A 22,817-nucleotide genomic window follows, 5' to 3' on the forward strand; every position below is an offset into this window, starting at 1 on the left:
TTTCATATTAAAAGTTATTTAGTCTTAGAAGTTGAGCAGATTTATACAGACATCCAGGTGAACTTTATACAGACATACTAATAAACCCTCAGAAGATATACTCTCGGCACATGTCCAGTATATGCTCTTGGGCTGCAAAAGAATTCATATAGAAGGGTCTAGAACAACTTGGGAGACATACTGTCTGAGGAATGTCAGATTTATGGTAAGTTGCACTGCAGTGACGTAGGCTTTGGCAGCCAATCATATTGTAGCCCATATGGTTGTACTGTAAAATTTCTTAAAAGGTGCCCATACACTGTGCGATTATCGCACGATAATCGCGGGAAATCCCGCGATCGTACGATAATCGCAAAGTGTATGGCAAGCGTGCGACCGTTTCTACTGTGCGGTCGCACGTCTTTTGTCTAAGGAGCATGTTCGAAAACCAGCCGAAAATCTTACGCTTTTCGGCTGGTTTGTGGCATGCTCGGGAGACAATTGCCGAACGGGCCGGTGTGCGCACGCGCACACTGCCCGCTTAGCATTGCGGTCATCGGAAGCCCGGTCTTGGGATGGTTGTAAAGTGTATGGCCAGCTTTAGAAAGGGGTCTGCGAGTCTTTGTTCTTTGGAACTGCTTGTTGCTCGGTCCCAGCTACACCTGTTATCAGTAAACCTGCTAAATGAAGCTCCTGCCTGGTCCACTCCTTTGCTATTCCACAAGTGGCCTAGGATGGCAATGCTGTTCCTCCATAGAGAGAGTGGGAATTGTCCCCTAGGACAGGAAGTGTGTTCCCGGCAGGATCACCAGGTGAAAATAAAGGGGGGAAAAACCCTAAAACTAATGCAACCCCCACATTGAAGGCCTAGTACACTGCAATAGAATAGATTTTTGTTATTGGGTTTAGATATAATTTAACTATTTGCACACATGTGTGTATTTTGGAAGTAAATCTCTTTACCTCAGTATGGTCTTTGATTCATTCTGGTGTTTGCATTTGATCTTGTCTAGTTGGGTACTACGTCTTTGCGTGAGCCTGATCCTCCTGGATATGAGAATATCACTAATGTTGTCCCTCCGTACAATGCATATTCACCTGCTGGAACCCCCGAGGTAAGCTTGTTTTTGACCTTGTATGATTCTATAGTTTAGTTCAATTATATAGAAACTACTAACTTTATTCCTGGGTACCTAGAGCAGCATCTCCAACTCAGTCTACTCAGTAACCTGCAGAATACTCTGCTTTCCTCAAAAGGAGAACTATGAGGTGAGTGCTTTTCACTCATCCTCATAGTTCTAGCCGACCTGTAACAATGAAACTGTCACAGGTCGGCTCAGTAGATCGGGAAGTGAGCAAACACATACCGGCGTTCGCTCACTTCTCGATCTTGTCACGGCAGAGAGCCGGGACAGGGGAGGGACTGGATTCCCCCCTCCCCGCTCCCATCCGCCAGCGCAGATATCTGGGTAGGACATGGTGTATGCGCCCAGGTTGAGTGTTGCTAGGTGTCCTCCAGCCTGGAAGACTTAGGAGATCTTGTGGTGAAGAAATGATACTGCAGAGGTCAGCTCTTGATTGAAAGGGGGTATTACAATCTGAGCTGCTTTTTCTTTATTTTTAAACTAGAGGCCAATGGAGCTTTTTAAACAATAACTATTTTGCCCTGAGTTAGGCTTTAAATTCATGTGAACACTGCAGGTGTCTTGCTCAAGAGATTGAAAAAAACAAACCCTACTCGCAGTGTAATAGGAGAACCTATCAAGTTGCACTAAGACCAAATAGGAGCTGATGGGGCTGTCGGGTATATGCATGACTTATCAATACGATATGGTTTAATACCCTGTAAACTATTGGTATCAACTGGTAGGTTGTGACCCAAAAGTGGGTCACCCACCGTGTTCAGTGGGTCACCGCATACCTTCTTCCACCTTTCTAGTGTGAGAGGCTCATCAGCCTCCCCCTAGTGCGTGCTGCAAGCAGCCATTCAAAATATGCTGCACGGCGCGGAGTGTCCACTTGAGGTGGGGTGAGATTGCGCTATGGCCGCAAGGGAGCTCCATCCATACATGCATTGCTTACAGCTCCTCGTGTGTCCTGTAGAGGTGCCTGGACCAAAATGATGTCACATTCTGGCTCCCGGCACCTCTACAGAGCATGCAAGGGAGCTGTACCAGCAATGCACATATGGATGGTGCTCCATGCATATGACCAAGGACATATGTGGCTCGATGACCAAGGACATATGTGGGTGCTGAGGTTAAATACAGGTTGAGAACCACTGCTGTAAACCACAAGTGAAATATCAATGCCTGAGAAAGCTTTATAGTAACATTACACAGTAGTTGTGTTCCATGTAAGTCTACTTCCTTACAGCCAGCAGGTCCCAGTTTTCTTCTTGCACTTCATGAACCTTCTGCAATAAAGAAGATATATGAGCAGGGCACTCTTCTGAAGTAAAGCATGTGTGTTGTTATTATTGTGGCTCATTATCTTGACTGTTCGGTTCATTTTTGCTTTTTTTTATTTTTTTAAGTTGTAGTATCATTTAATGTACTCTTGCAGAGTCAGGACAGGTGACAGGTCCTGCAATCCATTCGGATGATCACAATGGTCTGAGAAAGGTATTTTTATCTCCACAGGGAGAGCCTGTTTATGTCAATTATGGCCGAATAGAAGACTTCCACTATCTGGAAAGAGTCCTAAACATCAGTGTTCAAGGGAAGATTGCTATCGCCAGATATGGAAAAATCTTTCGAGGAAATAAGGTGAGAAACCAACGTCTTATGTGTATGTCTGGGCAAAATGTAAAAAAAGAAAAACGCATGTAATGCATCTCTGCAATACTCTGCAATGCATGCACACACCCCTATGTTTTATCTCAAAACTGCAGATAAAAAATACCTGTTGAATCTGCCAGAAATCCATGGAGTTTCTATCCTAACCTTCTGAACAGTCTGCTTCTGCTGCACTAAAATCTAAAGCAGCGTTGTCCAATTCTCCTCTTGTGATTACATGATTCCCCCTTATGGTATGGAGATGAGGAGAGGGAAGGATGTTCTGTAGTCCAACAGGGGAGAACTCAGACAGGGCTGATAACATGCTTTGGATTTCATTGCAGCCAAGTATGCTTTACATTGCTTAGGGTAGATCATCTCCCAAGGGTGTGCATATATTGCAAGGACATACATACTTTGTATTAACGGCGGTAAATATCCATCATCCCTAGAGGACGTGCTATCCACCTCCTAATGTTGCTTGGGTCTCCTAAAAGAGAACTATGGAGTAAGCTTTTTATCCCATAGTTCTCTTTAGGGTCACGGGAGGACATATACTGACGTCCTCCCGTGACCCAAAGCTCAGTATATAGCGGCCTATTGCCCACTTTATACTCAGAGCGCCGCAGCCAGGACGGATCCCGACAATACTGTCTGGATCCACCCAGCTGGCTGATAGGCAGAGCCCGCTGTCAATCTGGAGGCAGAGCCAGCTGTTCCTGGCCCGTCTGTTCCTCCACTCAGTGCTGGAGGATCAGAGAGTAGAGGGGGAATCCCTGTGGGGAACGGTGACTGACTGTCACCGCTCTCTGCAGGGATATGATCGGGAAGTGAGCGATCGACGGTGTGTGCTCGCTCACTTCCCAATCTATAGAGCTGACCTGTGACAGTTTCATTGTTACACGTCGGCCTTAGCTATGAGGATGAGTGTAAATCACTCACCTCATAGTCCTCCTTTAAGGACTTTGAAGAATCTCAAAATACGGCACCCCTCATGGGGTAAGCTGATGCAATTTTATAGTTTCTTGATAACATCTTTATGTGTGAAATATATATATATATACATACAGGGCTCGAAAAATCCACTCGTCTGTGACGAGCAGAAAGTGGAGCCCGACGAGCAGCTTCCCGGCCGGCCGTTGTAATTACACGGCCGGCCGGGAGCTCAACACAGTCAAGCGATCGAGCGTCTCTATAGACGCTCGATCACTTGTATCAGATTTGGTGAAAAATAATACAGCTCTGGATGGAAACAAATGTGACATTGCATAAGGTTCTCTTTTTGAAAATATGCTTTCAATTTTGTTCAATATTTCTATTTGATTTTGATATGAAAGTGTAACAATGCTGTTCCAGGTCAATAATGCTGAAAACGCAGGAGCCATTGGGATTATCCTGTTTTCCGACCCAGCCGACTACTGCGCCCCTGGCGTAGAGCCCTATCCGGATGGCTGGAACTTGCCAGGCGGAGGGGCCCAGCGAGGGAACGTGCTGAACCTTAATGGAGCCGGAGACCCTCTAACTCCAGGTTACCCTGCTAAAGGTACAAGAACCGGATCAGCAGACAGCTGGTCATATTCTTAGCTGCATCTACATTTTATATTCGAACATGGGAGGTTGTCTGATATAAACTGTAATATCTGTGCCAGGACTGGAGAACAACTCTGGTGTTTGTTTGTCAGAAGGACTTCTCTGCACCTAGTAGTAAAATTTTGAAAATTGACTGAAAACCACAAATAGTCAGTCTACTGTATGTGACTCTGGTAGTAATTTCAATGTGTGTGTATATATATTGTTATTCCATTGTGTTAGTCAAGCTTGCATGCATAATTGTGACCGGTGGTGTAACAATAGCCATAGCAGCCCATGCAGTTGCTATTGGGCCTGGGGGCGTAAAAGGGGCCCCATTAAGGATTGCAGAAGTTGTTGTTGACACTGACCCTGTACCCCTTGTGACATTTCCATTCAAGAAAGCAAATGCATATAGCTCTCCTGCTACCTGACTTTAATATCATTGACAGTAGGGAGGTCACCCAGGGGCCTCATCAAAACTTTGCAAAAGGGCCTCATGATCTACAGTTACACCCCTGATTGTGACCTCCTATGATTTGGTAAGGTGGCATGTTTAATTCTAGTCTAGAATTAGTATTTCATATTTTGTTTTCATCAGAGTACGCCTACAGATCTTCCGTGAAGGATGGTGTAGGACTCCCTAAAATCCCAGTCCACCCTATAGGGTACAGCGATGCTGAGATGCTACTAAGGTAAGGATGAGTATGATGTAAATCGAGGAGCTTTATAGAGTAGAACTCAAGGCAGATACCAATGACTGTAGTTATGTATTCCTTTAAAAAAAGTGGAATTGTTTTTATAGGAAAACAATTTTTTTTTCCGTTTTGGAGAGAGTGGGGCTTGATTAGAACATCTGTCAAGTTTTTATGGCTGTATGTGTCCCCGCTGGGTAGATTCAGCCCTCTGTGTGCCCTGGTGACCTTCAGCGGCAGCACCAGGGAGGGTGTCACCTGGCAACGGCAAATGCACTATGACGTCTGTAGTGTGACGCAATCACGCATGTGCGGTGATGTCCATGTTGGTGATGGACGGCAGGAAAGAGAGGATCCTCTCCCCTCTCTCTCAGACTCTAGGGCCATGACTGAGTGCCCGACTTTTAAGAGTGGGTGATACCAAAATGACTGTCAGTCATTTTGGTATCGCCCCCTCTGATGGTGTCATCCAGTGAGGGCTGCACCCCCCCCTTGTGACACCACTGGTGACCATTGTCTCTGAAACAGAAAGCGATTGGAACTTTTAATGTTTTACCTAGAACTAGAGGTGAGGGTAAGTCTTCCATTGGTGACACCTGTTCTGGTGACACTTGTCTAAAAGGAGAATTCCCCTCACTTTGTACAGATTTCCTCCAACTTCCTGTTCCATTTTCACCACAGAAAGTGAAGTCTTGTCAATTCATTTATTTTAGGTACTTATATGGCGCCGACAGTTTACGTGCACTTTACATACTATACATTCATTTGTGGGCTGAATGAGAAAAATTACCTTGCTAAAGAGTGTGAATGGAGGGATCTCCCCTTTTAGACTATTGTATTCTGACAGCCAGCACCCATGTCTGTCGGAATACCCAAACAGTGACTGCAGCTGTTTGGCCAACAATTTTTCACCCAGCTCCTTCGAGCCAAGTGATGCTGGCAGGGCGACCAACCAATCTGTATATGGTCAATTTACACCACTGTCTTGCCAATGTGATTCAGGCAGCAAAAAATTAACAATGGATTTTAAAGAACTCCGGGAAAAATTGTTCTTAACCTTTTGCAGTGAGGCTTTGTTTAGGGTGTAAATACTCATCTGATCCTGGGTCCTGTTAGACCGGTCCCTCCAGATTCTTTCCTCTTCTGCTCCAGCGGTCTAAGATCCCTGTGTCATCACCTTCTATACACAGTGTATAGAACATGAGGATGCCGAGGGACATATCACCGCTGCAGAGGAGGAGACAGGCTGGAGGGAGCGCTGTAACAGCCAGCCAGCTTCCAGGCTCGGGTGCGTATAACTGTTCTTTACTTAGCTAAAAAGTGAACCCCTCCATTTTCTGCATATTTTACAGGAACCTGGGAGGAAGCCCATCTCCAGACCCAGCCTGGAAGGGAGGTCTCAACATATCGTACAACATTGGCCCTGGTTATTCTGGAAGTCGTGCCAAAGAGTAAGTGAATTTCTATTTTCTGTAGTGCTCATGAAAACAATATAAAGTTATGGAATACATGGTACGTTATGGGGATGAGGTTCTAGATGTCCTTAACTTGGTGTTTGAATCCTCATTACTTAGCTCTCCACTAGTCTGTATCATTGGTGTTATTGATGCATCGAATTTAGCCTTTCACGCGATTGTGGCCCTTAATCGAGCCCTATTCACAGCGTCCAGGCTGGTAGTTCGTAGATGGATCTCTCCCTCTCCCCCCACGCTGAATTTATGGCTTGTGGAACTTGATAAGATGGTTGAATATGAAAGTGTCACTTTTAAGCAGAGAGGTAGTATGACCAAATTCACATCCATGTGGTCTAACTGGTTGTCTTAAACGAAATAAGAAGAGTGTATAATGTCATTGGAACCATCAGAGGAGCCGTGGAGCCAGGTGACAGTGCAATATTCTAATCCTTTCATGTACAGCAATTCCTAATCCTTCCTGTAGAACACGTAACACATCTGAACTGATAGATGGTTATTAATAGGAGTATAAAGTAGTTCTGCGTTCATTTTAATATAAGTACATGTATTTTTAAGTATTACTTGATATAAAGAGTCCCTTTTATATTAAAACTGAACTCCAGGCAGAACGAAAAAAACCTACCAACCATTTAATACATATGGCGAGTCATTAAAAATACTTAAAATTTCAATTGAAGTCTCACATCCTTTAAAAGGCCATTGAAGTTTCCTCGTTTTTATCTTTTTATGGTCCTATATCCTGTGTGTGTTATGATTTGTGACCCATTTTTGCTTGGAAATGCCATAATATAATTTTTTGTAATATAATGAATTAAATATAATTCAGTAAAAATGTTGCTTTTTGCACCACACACAGCAGAGGTCTGTGCTGGCAGAGCTGATTAGCAGCCACACCCCTCAGCACCTCAGTCCTCACCCAGACTTGTATTGCAGTCAGAGAGAGAACGTGTTTTACCAGAGGTGTGTTCAGTTCATTAGCCAAGCTGTCCTGCAGCACTTCAGTTCGCTGCAGCAGCTTCTCTGAACGCTTTGGCTGCACAGTGCTGAGCAAAATGGCGGAGGATAATATTTTTGACTAATAAATACAATTTTCCAACGAATATTTGGTGTGCTCGTTAACCAAAACATATCATTGTAGGTTCCCACGCTGAATGGTGATTTCCTCTATCATGGTTCAGACACCTTTCTCCAGCGCTGCCAGGTGTGCCCACAGTTAAAATGGCCGCTGGTGCTCTTTCCCCACCTACTCCATCACACTCAGAACTCTGCATACACATTCACGTCTGCTGCGAGTGCTAAGGCAATGCTTAGTGCTGACTTGCAGAATAGCATTCAGCAGCAGTTTGCTAACTCACCATGGGCAGCAGCTGAGCGACTAAACACGCCTCAGATCTGTTACTAAGCTCTGATCACTGAGTGCACTGGGTCTAACTCTGGATTGCAGAAATGCTGCAACAGGATAGTGGAGGTTGTTAGTACAATGACTCCTGACTTCATATCTATTTTTAGGACTTCAACTGAGCTTTACATGTATTTTTATTTGAAGTGAGGCTGGGAGAGGGAACGATAATGTTTCGAGTTGCCTGTTGGTCATTTAGAATGGCAGGTTTGAGACTGGCTGTTTTCAAAGTTTTTATTGGTTTCCAAAAGATCTTTCAAATCCGGCTTTTAACAAATATATCCAAATCAGCAAATTCAATATTTCTCAAATCAAGATTAACTTTAACATTAACATTAGTTCCCCGCATCACCCAGCCCTTACTTAGGCTAACGAAGCTATCGCCGAAAGAGAAGAATGGGGGAAGACCAGAAGCGTTATTAACCTTCTGCTTTGTTCCTGCCCCCCTTCTCCTCTAGGGGCACTCCCTTCCATTCGGTCACCTGCAGCTTTGCGAATGCGGGGTTTCTCAAAGAAGGTAAAGCCACTTTCGCTGAACAGAATCACTGGCTGAACAGAATAACAACTATAAGGTTTCATTCACACTGCTTAGAGTCGGCCCGTGCAGATCCGTGCGGCGTGCATGGCCGTATTGGGCCACTCCTGGGAAGGACAGGTGCTGCGTGTGATTGTACACGGCAGCTTGTTCTTCGCTATGGGAGTACGCTGCCGTACGCCGCACAGATCTGTACGGGCCGACTCTAAGCAGTGTGAATGAGGCCTAATAAGGAGTTCTGCATTAAGGATTTGATATTTTGAATCTATGGTATCCACACATTTCAGTCCAAATATTCGATTATATAATGTGAATATTTCAGTCCAATCCATGATGTGGTTGGACTTTTTTTTTCTACTGCTGATTGTTTTTGTGGATTGAAATTGTTAGTTAGAAAAATGTAATTTTGATGGGATTGTAGCTGGAAAAGTACAATCAAATCTTTTTTGATTTATTTTAGCTTTTTGTTGGTTAAGCTTGAGAAGTTAACCTTTTTAATTAAGTAATCAAGATGATGAATGTGTGATCAGGAAAAATCATCTGTCACATTGGCTGTGACCTACGTCAGACAAGCACACCTCATTGGCTCAGAGCTTGTGCACATGGCGATTGTTTGTTTGACAACGTCCATTCACCTCAGTGAAAAATAAAGCCATCAATCACTTGCAGTGCAGCTCAAGGACGCTGCATTGTGTATTTGTTTGCTCACCATTGCCAGCTTACAGTGCTTGCTTGTGCTGTGCTTCTATTACGGCTCCATTAATCACATAGATGAATGCAGGCTATAGGGCACCTTGTCTTAGGACTACATGGGTGAGGCTGAGAGCCCATTCCCACACAATTAATTTTTTTGGCACAGTAAAAATGCAGATACACAAAACATAGCGTTTTTTTTGATGGCGTGGTTAACACCAGTGCATTGCGTCGCCTTTTGAGACTATAGAGCAGGCTGCGATTTTTGTAACGCATGCAAATGCATCTCTTTTACTGGTAGGAGTGATAACTCCTTAAAAAAAAAAAATGGAAATGCGTGAGCTTATTACATACGTTTTATATACGGATTTGGTGGGAATGGGCCCTTTTGTCATTGTGCCTTGTGCAATCCCTATCTTAGTATAACCATAAAGTATACAGTATATAAAGCTAAAGCTTTTCTTTTTTTCAGTGTTGGATACAGTAATCAGGTTTTTTTTAAATTTGCTGTCTGTGTCCAATTAGTGAGATTTCCCAACAGGAAGTAAGTGGATATCACTCTAAAGGTGGCCATACACTTTACAACCATCGCAAGACCTTAGTCTAGCGATGGTTGTAAAGTATTTTAAAAAACGTACGATCTGCCCATCTTGGACAGGCAGATCGTACTCTCGATCATCGCAAGCCTGCCCCCCTGAGGGGCGGGCTTCCGATGACCGTAATGCTGAACGGGCAGTGTGCGCGTGCGCACAGCGGCCCGTTCGGCAGTTGTCTCCCGAGCACCGTTCTTCTAGCGTGCTCCTAGACAAAAGACGTGCGACCGTACAGTAGAAACGTCTTCATTCACACTGCTCGATTCTCGTACGATCGCGGGATTTCCCGCGATTCTCGTACGAGAATCGAGCAGTGTATGGGCACCTTAAAGGTTGTCGTACGAAAAGTCGATCGCATATGATTATCGTACGGTAATCGTAAGGTGTATGGGCACCTTTTGGGGTCCATTCACATCAAAACGCATGTGATAAAGCAGTGCGGCATGTGCTGGTGAACGTGTTTACGCATGCTGAGCTGCATCATGCTATGCTGCAATGCATTTTTTTTCTTTCCATTTAGCTTTTTTTTTTAAATGTTTCTATAGCAACTTTTTTATTTTATATTTTGCATGATGCGTTGCATTTGTGCACAAAGCGCTGCATGCACATTGCAGTGAAAAAAAGTAGAGCAGATAAAGGCAGTACAGCGCAATGTGCTGGTGTTACCGGGCCTTGTTGATTTTCATGTATTTGATACTGTTGTGCATTGGGAATGTGCTGGAAAAAACGCATCCAAACGCATGTGGTGTGCATGGACCCTGAAGTGAGGAAATTCCTCTTTTTAAACAGTTGCCGTGACCAGAACAAGTGTTCCCATAGGAGTCTCACAAGGGCAGGAAGTGAGGGAAAATCCAAAGTGTTAGGTTGTCACCAGAACAGGAATAGAGGAGAAATCTTCTAATGGGGTTATTTGTTCCAGCGGCAGCTGTCTATGAGGATTTCTGTCACTTCAGAGAGATTTCCTCTTACTTCCTGTTGTATCTACGGGACAGGAAGCAAAGGGAAATCTCCCCAGTGGTTAAAAAAAGGTTGGGCATTAGATGCAAACTTGTCACTTTAATAAAATATATAGCCCACCCTGCACTAGCCACCCACTGGGCCTATACATTACCACTGTTCCACAACCATGCCAAGCCCGTCTCTAAAGAATTCTGAATATTTTTGGAATGGGAAAGTGCAGGGCATTATACCTGCCTCCCCGCAGTACTGAAGGCTTGAACAGTAAGCCACCAGATCCCAGTGGTGTCATAAGTGGTCATTCCATAATTACATCCAAAAGGACCTTACTGTCTAGACGGTCCTATTCTTCACAGTGCTGGTGTTGTGAGATTTCATTAAAGTTCTTTCAAGTGGTCAGTTTACATAGTACATACAATGCCCAGCGGAGTTCCTAAAACAAGCCAATGTCCTTCTTAGACAGGTATGTCATCCTTGGCGGCCATAGGGATTCCTGGGTGTTTGGAGGGATTGACCCGCAGAGTGGAGCGGCAGTGGTGAACGAGATCGTCAGAAGTGCGGGGAAATTGAAAACGCAAGGTAATCCATTTAATTCCCTTAAATTTTTTATGTTACAGATATATTTCTGTTGTTGTAATATTTCAGCTCATGTGGTTATATGCCAGCATTTGTATCCCGCTGTACCCAAATTTCATGTATAATCTCATTTAATGAAAACCTGCACTGCATCAGCCCTGGGCAAGTCAAGCAGCTGTCACTAGTCTTCCAATGATAATAATATACAGGGTTAAATTTAGCTATTCGATTTGGTGCTGGGTACAGGTCTGGTCTCGTTATTCTTTAGTCACTACATGCTACAGTCACTACAAGAGGTACTTAAAGAGGAACTACTGCTAGTACCAAAAATTAACCCTTGCATTGGGACTACAGCTGCTCGTTTTGGTCTGGGTAATCAGAATAAAGAAGATATGCTCGCCTGTTCCTCAGTCCTGCAGCAGTGAGCACTGACCCCTCTCCCCCTCCACTCCGGCTGTATCCCTTAGCGCCCTCACCAATAATGTGGGTGAATGGACCTGCATTAGACGTCATGATCTCAGCGGGGCTTAGACCGCCAGAGCCAGGGGGAGAAGAGGCTGCGAGGACTGGTCTGGCAGCCAGACAGGAAAAAGCATCAAGTGAGTGTATCTTCTTTATTCTGGCCCCTAGTCTAAAAATGAGCAGTTAACCCTTGCATAGTGGGGGTAGCCCCACTGCAATGGCTAAGCTGGCCATATACTGCTCTAATTTTTTCGCTCAGAGCGAGCGCATTGATTGGGGAATCCCAGCTGTTTTCTGTGTATTCTGACAGCACAGCACCGGCCGGTCGCTGTCAGAATACCCGAGCAGAGCCAGCAGCTCATTGGCTGCCAGCTCTCGTCACACAAAGATTTTCTGACTGACGCCTTCGAGGGATGCTGGCTGAAAGGGTGCCGAGAGCAGCACCCACTGTGCAAATTCCGGCCAGTTCATCAAGAACCACCTAAAATTTGCACAGTGTATGGCCAGCTTTAATTTTGTTTTGTTTTTTGAACCCCAAGACGTGCAATATACTGCAGCTTATCAGTCCATCGATGTAGAGACTGCATTTGTTTGTTTTTTAAGGCTCTTTTCCCTTTTTTTCCAGCTTGTGGATCTTGCATGGTTGCCACACAGGTTGGAAATGGAACGTATCTGCCTTGTTCATTTCCATTCCATTGGGGCGAATGGATGAGTAATTTACAGTGTAATACAGATTTCCTGGTTATACTCCATGGCAGCGCTGACAAATGGGATAGCTTATTTCCCCTAGGTAACAGGAACAAAAAAGGGTTAAAGATCAACCCCCTTTGCCCTATATAAGCCCCTCCTTAACCTGAGTTCCCTGTCTTTTAGTATTTGCTTCCAGTTCCTTTCACAGGAAGTGACAAGGAACTAAAATTCTGGAAAGATCAACAGTTCTTTTCTGTACTTGCTAAAAAATAGTTCTAAGTCTGAACAATGAAAACTAATGCAGACACATCTAGGGACCTTGGGATTAGTTGTCCTTAACGCTTGCTTTAGCTTTCTAGCACCAGCAAGAAATAAATACCTGTGATGACCCAAATTTTAAAACATTGTCTATATCCATCCATGATGCCTCTGTTTTCTCAAAATTATTTTAGGTTGGAGGCCAAGAAGAACAATTATATTTGCCAGCTGGGATGCTGAAGAGTTTGGGCTCTTAGGATCCACGGAATGGGCAGAGGTAATAAATCAATTTCCTGTCAACCCAAACCTTTAGCCCGCTGCAAATTCGCCATGTTTATACACTACGGTCCCTGGGAAAATTCACCTGCACATGTGACAAGTTAAGGGTACGTTCACACCAGCAGCCATGCTCAACCACACAGCTGCTGGTGTGCGTGGCCCCGGACAGTGCAGATGTGCTCAATGAAGCCGCATCATACTATGTCTTTTATTTTTTTTACTGCATGCTGTACTTCTTTTTTTTAAGCGCACACCACCGGAATGCAGTGGTGTGAACCAAGCCCATCCATGACAAGGCAAATTGCATTGTCTTGCTTTTTGGGCTGCGCTTGAAAAAAAAGACCAGTGCACTCTGAACGCAGATGGTGTGAGCCCTAAAGTAAAATTGTGGCAAGGCTATGTTCATTTCAATACTTATTCTTAACTATCCACAAATGAGGTTTAAAGCCCTCACTGATGTCTGTAGTTGCAAACATTGTGGCGCAATTCATTCTTGAAATTCACAGCAGAAGCAGTTGTCACGTATAGTCATGTATAGTTCTGTTCTATGGAAATGCTAACTTATTCATTTAATATTGATTTTATAGCTCAGTTGTAATCTTTCATAAAGGGGATCAGGGCAGCCATCAGAAATGTTGGGGGCCCCTACACGGCTTTAGGCCATGTAGGGGGGCCTACACAGCCTATATATATATATATAGCTCTGACATATATACCGCAGTGCTGTACAGAAAACACTGAGCCAGTCACATCAGTTTCTGTACAGAGGAGCTTACACTCTAATGCCCCCCCACAGTCACATCAGTCTCTGTACAGAGGAGCTTACACTCTAATGCCCCCCCACAGTCACATCAGTCTCTGTGGGGGGGACATTAGAGTGTAAGCTCCTCTGTACAGAAACTGATGTGATTGGGACATTATAGTGTAAGCGGTGGATCCAGATATCCCTGGATCCGCCGCTGCAGCTTTGTATAATGTATTGCTGGAATTCAGTGGCGTAACTAGAACCTTCAGGGCAAGAAACTATGAAGGGCCCCCCTAACCCCCTGCCGCCATTAAACTGTGTGGTTAACAGGAAGGCTGCCGAGGTCCCCAGCCAACGTGGGACCTCAGGCAACCGCTTCAGGGGGGGACCTCAGGCAGCCGCTTAATGTGTATATTTAATTACAACACAAGGTATCACAACGTACGGCAATGCGTCACAAAGCTTTGACATGCGCTGCCACAGTTAAATGAATGTTTTTTTACAATAGAAAAAAATCATGCACTGCGATGCATTCTAACAACGCACTGCAGCGCATGTGCCTGGCGTAGAACACAATATGGTGCACGTGTATGTTATGTGTGTGTGGGGGAGGGGGAGGGGGGTTGTGTCAGACGATCACTCCAGTGTTTGTGCCGTACATGGAGGATCGGTAAATATCAATGATACTTACCGATCCTCCGCTCGGCCACGCACACAGCCACTGTCATCCTGAAACTGACATGAGGACAGCGGCTCCAGGCGCTGATGGAGCCCCAGCTTGTCTCGAAGCTGCTGGAGCGGCAATGCTGGGGCCCTGCGCTGCTAGGGCCAGGCCTCCACCGCTGCTGCTGTGGGGGCTAGGCCGCCTCCTCGCCCTTCACCGTCGGCCGATACTCATGTATGGGTCCCTGACGGGCCCCTTGCATGAGTATCGGCCATACCCCCCTGACGGCGGCCCTGAAGAGGATGATAATCCCACTATGTGATGGTATTTACACAAGTGTGTTTTAGAAGTGCTGCATATCGGTGACAAAAACAAACATTTCCTAGCACATTTACAAACTAGCCTGCAAAACAAAAGAGCTTACACTGCTTCACAACCTGCTGGATGAATTAGAGGGCAGGTTTGCCTGGAGGCAGCCCATCCCTCCTTAAAGGCACAAGGACACACCAGGAGCCCCGCACATCACAATGGCAACTGAAGCCCCACACCAAATCCAGCCAAACAAATATGGCAACCACAGAAATCAGTTTGTAACTAGCATGCAAAGTAAGGTGCATGTAGAAGGACTTTCCACAATTCAAACACAAACATTTCCCAGCACACTTACCAGCTAGCCTAGAAAAAAAGCTTACACTTGTCTCACAACTCTGCATGCAATCTTATCATATATGATTACATGCAAAGTTGTGAGATTGGAATAAATGACTGTCGGTGGGCGCATCGCTCATGCTTCCAGGCACAGTGATGTATTCCAAACCACATGTAATCGTATCACATACAATTACATGTAGACAGCCGCTAACAGATGCGGCACCTGGTCATTAACTTCAATGGGTACAGCGGCCGCATCTAAATGGGACATCTGGGATTCCTGCTGCAATTGTCCAATATCGGCCACTGTTGATGAAACCTTACACCAAACATTGTCTTGCTTTATTAGTCCTAACCTGACTTAGAATATTGTGACAGTGTGTCAATTAGGGATGCACCGATACCTGTATGAAACCGCAAAACTATACATTCACTCACTTGTTATCTCTCGTCTTGACTATTGCAACTCCCTCCTCATTGGCTGACCTCTACACAGGCCCCCCGCCCCCCTTCAGTCTATTATGAATGCTGCTGCTAGACTCATTCACCTAACCAACCGCTCAGTGTCTGCAACCCCCCTCTGTCAATCCCTACATTGGCTTTCCCTCGCCATTCAAAATATTAACAACCACTTACAAAGCCATCCACAACTCTGCCCCCGGCTATATCTCCAACTTTGTGTCAAAGTATCGGCCTAACCGTCCCTCCACTCTTCCAAAGACCCTCATCAACCCCTCCCATGCTCACCTCCAGGTCTTCTCTAGAGTCTATCCCATCCTCTGGAACTCTTTACCCCAACCTCTCCATCGTCTCCTACTCTGACTGCCTTTAGGTGATCCCTTAAGACTCATCTCTTCAGGGAAGCCTATCCCACCTCAACCTAACCACTGAACCATCACCTTCTCAAATAATTCATCCCCACACAGCTACCTCCTCATGTATCATTTCCCCCTCCCTCTTAGATTGTAAGCCCTCAGGGGCAGGGCCCTCCTTACCATCTTGTCTAGAATTGTATTGTGATTGTAATGTCTTCCTTATATTGTACAGTGCTGCGTAAACTGTTGGTGCTATATAATAATAATATCTGTATTGGTGCCAATACTGGGCGTTTTCACGAGTACTCCTACTTGTGAAAATACCCCAATGCCAAAAATCAATACTGGTGCTTTAATTTTTCAAATTGATAAGGCTGCCTGAGGTCCCACACAACCTTCTTGAGAAGTGGTGCCTGCTTACAGTGCTTCTGCTGCCTGCACATCCCCCCTTTCTGAGATCCTCCACATCTCCCCGTCCTGATACCCTTTGCCCGAGACAGCAGGCCAGAGCATAGGGGCAAGTAGCAAATTCATATAGTATTATTCTGCATTGCTGTATAATGTATTGCTGAGATTTGTAGTCCTCTATAACTGATGGCATTCTGCATTGCTGTATAATATATTGCTGGGAATTGTAGTCCTCTATAGCCGGTGCAATTCTGTATTGCTGTATAATGTGTTGCTGAGAGTTGTAGTAGTCTATGACTGATGCAAAACTGCATTGCTGTATAATGTAATACACTTTTTTTTCTTTTTTTTTTAATCTCAAAAAAACAAATTACAATGATCAGAACAACTCTGACCCCTCACTCCCTGCGTACCCCGACCCCACACTCCCTGCGTACCCCGACCCCACACTCCCTGCGTACCCTGACCCCTCATATCGCCCCACTCCCTGAATACCCCGACCCCCAAGAACATTCCATGGTATCAGATGTCGCTGTACCGGTGACTGGTCGAGCTACACGAAGAACCAACCAGTGAATAAAGATCAGCAATCGCTCTACGAGGACTTTAGCACACCAAGGCCACTGAGAGTGCGGAGGTGTGACTCTAAGTATCGAGTGTAATACACTTTTAACCCATAAGGATGAGCATTTCCACCATATCAAGACAAGCCACCTTCACTAACACATTTCACATGTTTAGGGTTTAATCATAGAGACACGGGCAGTCCTGGGAACGGAAGTTCTAGTATACACATCAAGGGAATTAGAGTACAGGTGAGGGTGACATATGAGGCGAGCTTAGGTATAAGGGCTGTGATGTGTATATTAGGACTTCCATTCCTGAGATCACCTGTGTCTCTATGATTAAGCCCAAAATTGGTGAAATGCGTTAGTGAATCTGGCTTCTTTGTGGAAATGCTCAGCCCTATGGATTAGGTGTTTTATCAGGTGGATCACGGTGTGCAGCTTTTTTTCCCCCTTGTGTTACTGTATTGGAGCAAGGACAGCACCCTGCCTGTACCCATATCTACCCAGGTGCTGGAGGCTCGGCATCAGATGGAGCGGTGAAACTTTTTTTTTTTGTAGTTTAAACCTGGTCCTTTGCATAATTTATTTTTGCCTTAATTTGTTTTCTGTTTTGGATTGCAGGAAAATGTAAAAATTCTAGAAAAGAGGGCAGTGGCTTATATAAATGCTGATTCTTCTGTGGAAGGTAAGACAAGAATATGTATTCGCCCAACCCAATTTTTGGTAATTTTATTTATTTTGTATTATACAAAATATTTGTAATATATATTAAAAATGTTTAGAAAAAAAATCACAGTACGGGGATTTAACTGTATACTGGCCTCTCTTTACATGTCAACTTGACTATCAAACTGTGTCCTGTTTTTGGAGAAAACAATATGGAGTAAAGCAGCTGGGGGGAACCTTGGTTCTTTTGTTTTATTATGAATGATAGTTTTTAGATATTTTGATAGATTGTATGAGGCACCCGAACATAGTAACTAAACTCTGTGTCAATGTTTGACCTTCCTCTTTTGCATGTAGCTTCTGTAGAGAAGTTATGAAAGAGTTGTGTCACTTTACTGTGATGTTCTCAAATGCTGAATAAGAGTGTAGATTGTTACACCTAAAGCTGAACTTAATTAGAAAGATGAAATACATGTAAAGAAGTTGTTCTACTTGCCAAAGGATTTGTTTTTCTGTCTATGCATTCCTGAGATTCACACAGCATTGCCACACAGCTCTGTTTAGCAGAGTAAGAAACCTCATTTTTATCTGCTGCATTTTAGTAACCCATAGAGGTCTTCTCCGCAACCCCACTATGTGGCTGGACGGTGAGAGGAGAAGCAGCAGAATGATGAGCTCCCCTCTCTATCGCTCCACTTTCCCTTTTTCTATCAGCATGTTCCTTGCACAGTAGAACTGATTGCTTCCTGGTGCTGCTTCTCCCCCAATCTGAGCTCTGCTGTATAGGGACTGCAGGGGGCTGGTACTGAGTCAAATTAAAGTACTTCTTGCATTTAGAAAAGTACAGATAAGAATGCATTAATGAGTGCAAAGCTTCATCAATGTAACCCTTTTTGTGATCAGTTTTTTGAAGCTTAATTGACCAGTCCAACTTTAGCAGCGTCAGTATGCTTAGGGTTGCCACCTTTTCTTCAAGCAAAACCAGAACACTCTAGTGCTATGTTGCAATTTTTTTTTGTAGAATACACAGGGAAGAGCGAGGAGAGACAGCCGGGAGAGAGAGCAAGGAGAGATGGCCAGGAGAGAGTGAGGAGAGACAGCCAAGAGGATGAGTGAGGAGAGACAGCCAAGAGATGAGTGAGGAGAGACAGCCAAGGGGGAGAGAGAGACAGCCAAGTGGGAGAGAGATGGGAGCGACAGCCAGGAGAGAGAGAGAAGAGACAGCCACTTGGTAAGAGCTTGCTAAATGGGCCAAAAAAAATACTGTCACAATTTCATCCATGAGAACATGTTTGCGGGACAATAAGGGGGAAAGGAAAGAGAGAAGGGGGAAGGGGAGAACGAAGCGTCAAAGAGCGCAGTCCTCAGGCATACTTAGTGATGGGGAGACCTTCTGCAGCAGACCTGTAGACCCTTTCTGTTGCCCCATGGTTGCACCTGTCTGCCTGACATCTTGTGTCCAGGTTTCATCTGCCATGAAATTCAGATACAGCATTCAAAACCCGGACTGTCCAGGTGAATCCCAAACAGGTGGCAACCCTAAGTATGCTTCAGTTAGCTTGACAATTACTCAAATTTTTCTGTTTGACAGAGGGTCTAAGGACACACACATTTGTACATTCTAAATTCTCTGCTGTGAGGTTAATTAGCATTCTCATGGTAAATAGCATTTTCATATTGACTTAAAAAGTTATATTGTAGTCATGAAGAGGTTAAATATCTCCTGGAATTCTGCTTTTAAAGCAATCCTGGCTCGCGTAAGGCCCGGTTCACACCTGGGCGTTTTGTAGCGCGTTCCTACGCTCTGCAAAACGCTCAAACATCTAAATCCCATTATTTCCTATGGGTATGGTTCACACATGGGCGTATTACAGGCCGTATGAACGCGCTACAAAACGACCTTCGCCCAAAGAAGTACAGGAGCTTCTTTGGGGTGTATTTGCCGCGCATATCCATTGGGATACAGCCAGGTAGCCCTCGGAAACGCGTGTTTGTCGCGCATTTTTTTTACCGCGAATCGACAAACGCGCATATTCGATACTCCTAGATGTGAACCCAGCCTACCACATCCATCTATTCCAATCAGCATCAATAAGCATCACCTGAATGTTCTTCATCTTAATCCTGTGGATCAGACCTGGAAGAGTCAGAAGAGAAAATGCATAGATTAGGGTGTATTGCTCCCATAAAGCCACTACAGCATCCACTGCCTCTGCAAATGGATCACTGGACCTGGATTAAAACCTGTTCAGTTTGTTGTTGAACCTAGAAGCCAGGAGGCCCACATCCCCCACTGCGACAGAGTCCTGGACCACATAACTCACAGGGGCCCAGATGCTGGTCATCCAAGCTGAATGCCTAGATAAGGATCTGATATTTTAAGGGGGTCCCACAATTTATTTTAAGATACAGTAAACATAAAAAATGGGTAAAAAGTGTTGTGTATTTACTTCTAAAACTCATACCAGGCCCTTATTCAGGAATGCAGCCTGGGTGGCCAGGAAAGGGTGGGCAGCAAGCATGCACCCCCTCTACTGAACCATACCAGGTCACATGCCTTCAACATTAGAAGGGTACCTTGCAAGGCTGGGCAGCATAGCCAAGGTTGAAGGGACAAGGATCTCATACCCACATCTGCCTCAAAAAAATGTAAGGGTTTCTGGTGGGAAGACTTATTGGAATCTGGAAGCCCCCTTTATGAAAAGGAGGCCCCCAGAAGATATCTATTCCTTCTCTATATGGGAATGAGTACAGGGAACATTAGTGCCCCTACTTACTCATCCCCCCCACCCCCCCAAAAAGGAAAGGGAAATACCAAAAAAGACCAAAACAAAAAAAGGTAAACCATGTTCTTCCATGTAAATCCAACATCACTCTAGTCATACTGTGCTGTAGATCTTTGTCAATCATGATGACCCACTGATAAAAAAATGTTTCCCTGCCGCCTGATGTTTCCATGCTGTCACAACCTACCACCCGAGGATGTTGACCCGCTTCTATTTGTAACTAAACCAGCTTGGGAGCCTGGTGTTTAGCAATGGTAGCACCACCATCACTAAATGACAGATCCCTGGATGGCTAGTGCTTGTACATAAACTGACCGGGATCCAAGATGGCGACGCTCACCAAATACTGTATAGTCTTACAGCTGGGCAATAAATATTTTCAAAAAAAGGTCTGCAAAAATATATGTGCCTAGAAATCTCTCTTGGTGGAGGTGTCCTTTAAAAATGATTTGTTCTTCCTTTTTAGGTAACTATACCTTGAGGGTGGATTGCACGCCTTTACTTTACCAGCTGGTGTATCAACTGACAAAAGAGGTAATTTTTATAATCATGGCTTCAGTTTATGTATGAAAAATGAATCGATACACCAGAAACTGAAGTTGTACTCTTCAGGATGCTGCAGTAGTCTCCTGTTGCCTTCTACCAAGTGTAAATTAACTGAAACCTTCAATGGTGGAGAACAGTGTGGTGGCTACAATTGTTTTTGCTTCCATGGCATACAATTCAGCCTCAGAGCTGCTGCAACACAATTCCAGTAATATTTCAATATATACAAGAATACGAGTGAGTGTAGATCTGACAGTGAGTGCAATTTTAGGCCTTTAGACAGGACCATAAAATTTGAAAGTTGGGAATAAGAGACCAGTTCACTCTCAACTGTGGCTGATATTTAGTCTTAGTCCGTAGGATTCAATATTGAGTTGGCCCGTCCTTTGCAGCTATAACAGCTTCAACTCTTCTGGGAAGGCGTCCACAAGGTTTAGGAGTGTGTATATGGGAATGTTTGACCATTCTTCCAGAAGTACCTTTGTGAGGTCAGGTACTAATGTTGGACGAGAAGGCCTGGCTCGCAGTCTTACCTCTAATTCATCCCAAAGTTGTTCTATCGGGTTGAGGTCAGGACTCTGTGCAGACCTGTCAAGTTCCTCCACCTCAAACTCTTGGACCTTGCTTTGTGCACTGGTGCGCAGTCATGTTGGAACAGGAAGAAGCCATCCCCAAACTGTTCCGACAAAGTTGGGAGCATGAAATTGTCCAAAATGTCTTGGTATGCTGATGCCTTAAGAGTTCCCTTCACTGGAACTAAGGGGCCAAGTCCAACCCCTGAAAAACAACCCCACACCAGAATCCCCCCTCCACCAAACTTTACACTTGGCACAATGCAGTCAGGCAACTACCGTACTCCTGGCAACTGCCAAACCCAGACATGTCCAGTGGCAGCGTGCTTCACACCACGGCATCCGACGCTTTGCATTGCACTTGGTGATAAGGCTTGGATGCAGCTGCTTAGCCATGGAAACCCATTCCATGAAGCTCTCTACGTACTGTTGTTGTGCCAATCTGAAGGCCACACGAAGTTTGGAGGTCTGTAGCTATTGATTCAGCAGACAGTTGGCGACATCTGCGCGCAGTGCAGTTCGGCATGCACTGACCCCGCTCCGTCATTTTAGGTAGCCTATAACTTCATGGCTGAGTTGCTGTTGCTCTCAGTTGCTTCCAATTTGTTATAACACCACTAACAGGTGACCATGGAAATTTCACGGAACACCTGAATCCAATGCTTTGGATATAGAGTATGTGTGTGTGTATGTGTATATATATATATATATATATATCACAGGCCTATGTTTTATGTATTGAGTGTGTTCTTTCAGATCTCCAGCCCAGATGAGGGTTTTGAAGGAAAATCTCTTTATGAAAGTTGGCATCTGAAAGACAACTGGACAGAGTACAAGAATTCTCCAAGGTAAAAATTCTAAAGATCTGACCTGTTAAAGCATATTTAAAGTCAAAATGTTATTCAATTTAAGCACAGAAACGATGCAGCGTGCCCGCTGTATCCAGCGACTGACACTTTACGCAAAATGTCTTAAAAAGGAAGGGGTGGGGCAAGTTTAGATTGGGGCAGTGCCCGGGTTTAGTCTTGCCTAGGGCAGAACAAAACCAAAATACACCAATGGCCCCCATTGAAGTCTATGGAGTTAAAAATGCACAATTCTGAGCCCCCAAAAAATCTCATGTAGTTTTCTGAGATTCAGTCTACAATGGACAGGAGACGCAATGCTCAGGCGTGAACAGGCAGCATTGAAAATAATGGGATTCTTCATGCATAGCGTTGTTGTGCTTTAAAAGGTGTAGATGGGGGCGCCTGTACGGGATGCCTGCAAAAATCCTATGCTGGCATGTTCCATTACTGGATGGGTGCAAATGCATTTAGGTTCCCTTTATCTTTTAACAAAAAAAGTATTTTATTTGTGTATCACTCGGCTGTAGATCTTCAAATCATCTCTGAATTGGTGCCAACACTGTCCTTCCTTTTGTTCCCCATGGTCCCTGTGTGTGTTGTAGAGTAGCAA

At 44.6% G+C, this 22,817-nt stretch overlaps 1 protein-coding gene across 1 annotated transcript in view; it reads left to right on the top strand.

Annotated features, from left to right (window-relative positions):
- The window catches only part of FOLH1B (folate hydrolase 1B), a 48,358-nt gene that overhangs the window by 18,827 nt on the left and 6,714 nt on the right, over positions 1-22,817 (top strand). The window contains 11 exon segments of the mRNA XM_018565863.1: positions 993-1,094; positions 2,622-2,747; positions 4,113-4,299; positions 4,927-5,020; positions 6,373-6,458; positions 6,794-6,901; positions 11,132-11,251; positions 12,853-12,935; positions 17,411-17,474; positions 20,708-20,775; positions 22,116-22,207. Coding sequence (XP_018421365.1) covers positions 993-1,094; positions 2,622-2,747; positions 4,113-4,299; positions 4,927-5,020; positions 6,373-6,458; positions 6,794-6,901; positions 11,132-11,251; positions 12,853-12,935; positions 17,411-17,474; positions 20,708-20,775; positions 22,116-22,207 — 1,130 coding nt within the window.

Source organism: Nanorana parkeri, unplaced genomic scaffold, assembly GCF_000935625.1.
Source record: "Nanorana parkeri isolate BGI_ZX_2015 unplaced genomic scaffold, ASM93562v1 scaffold896, whole genome shotgun sequence".
In the NCBI taxonomy this organism is placed as follows: Eukaryota; Metazoa; Chordata; class Amphibia; order Anura; family Dicroglossidae; genus Nanorana; species Nanorana parkeri.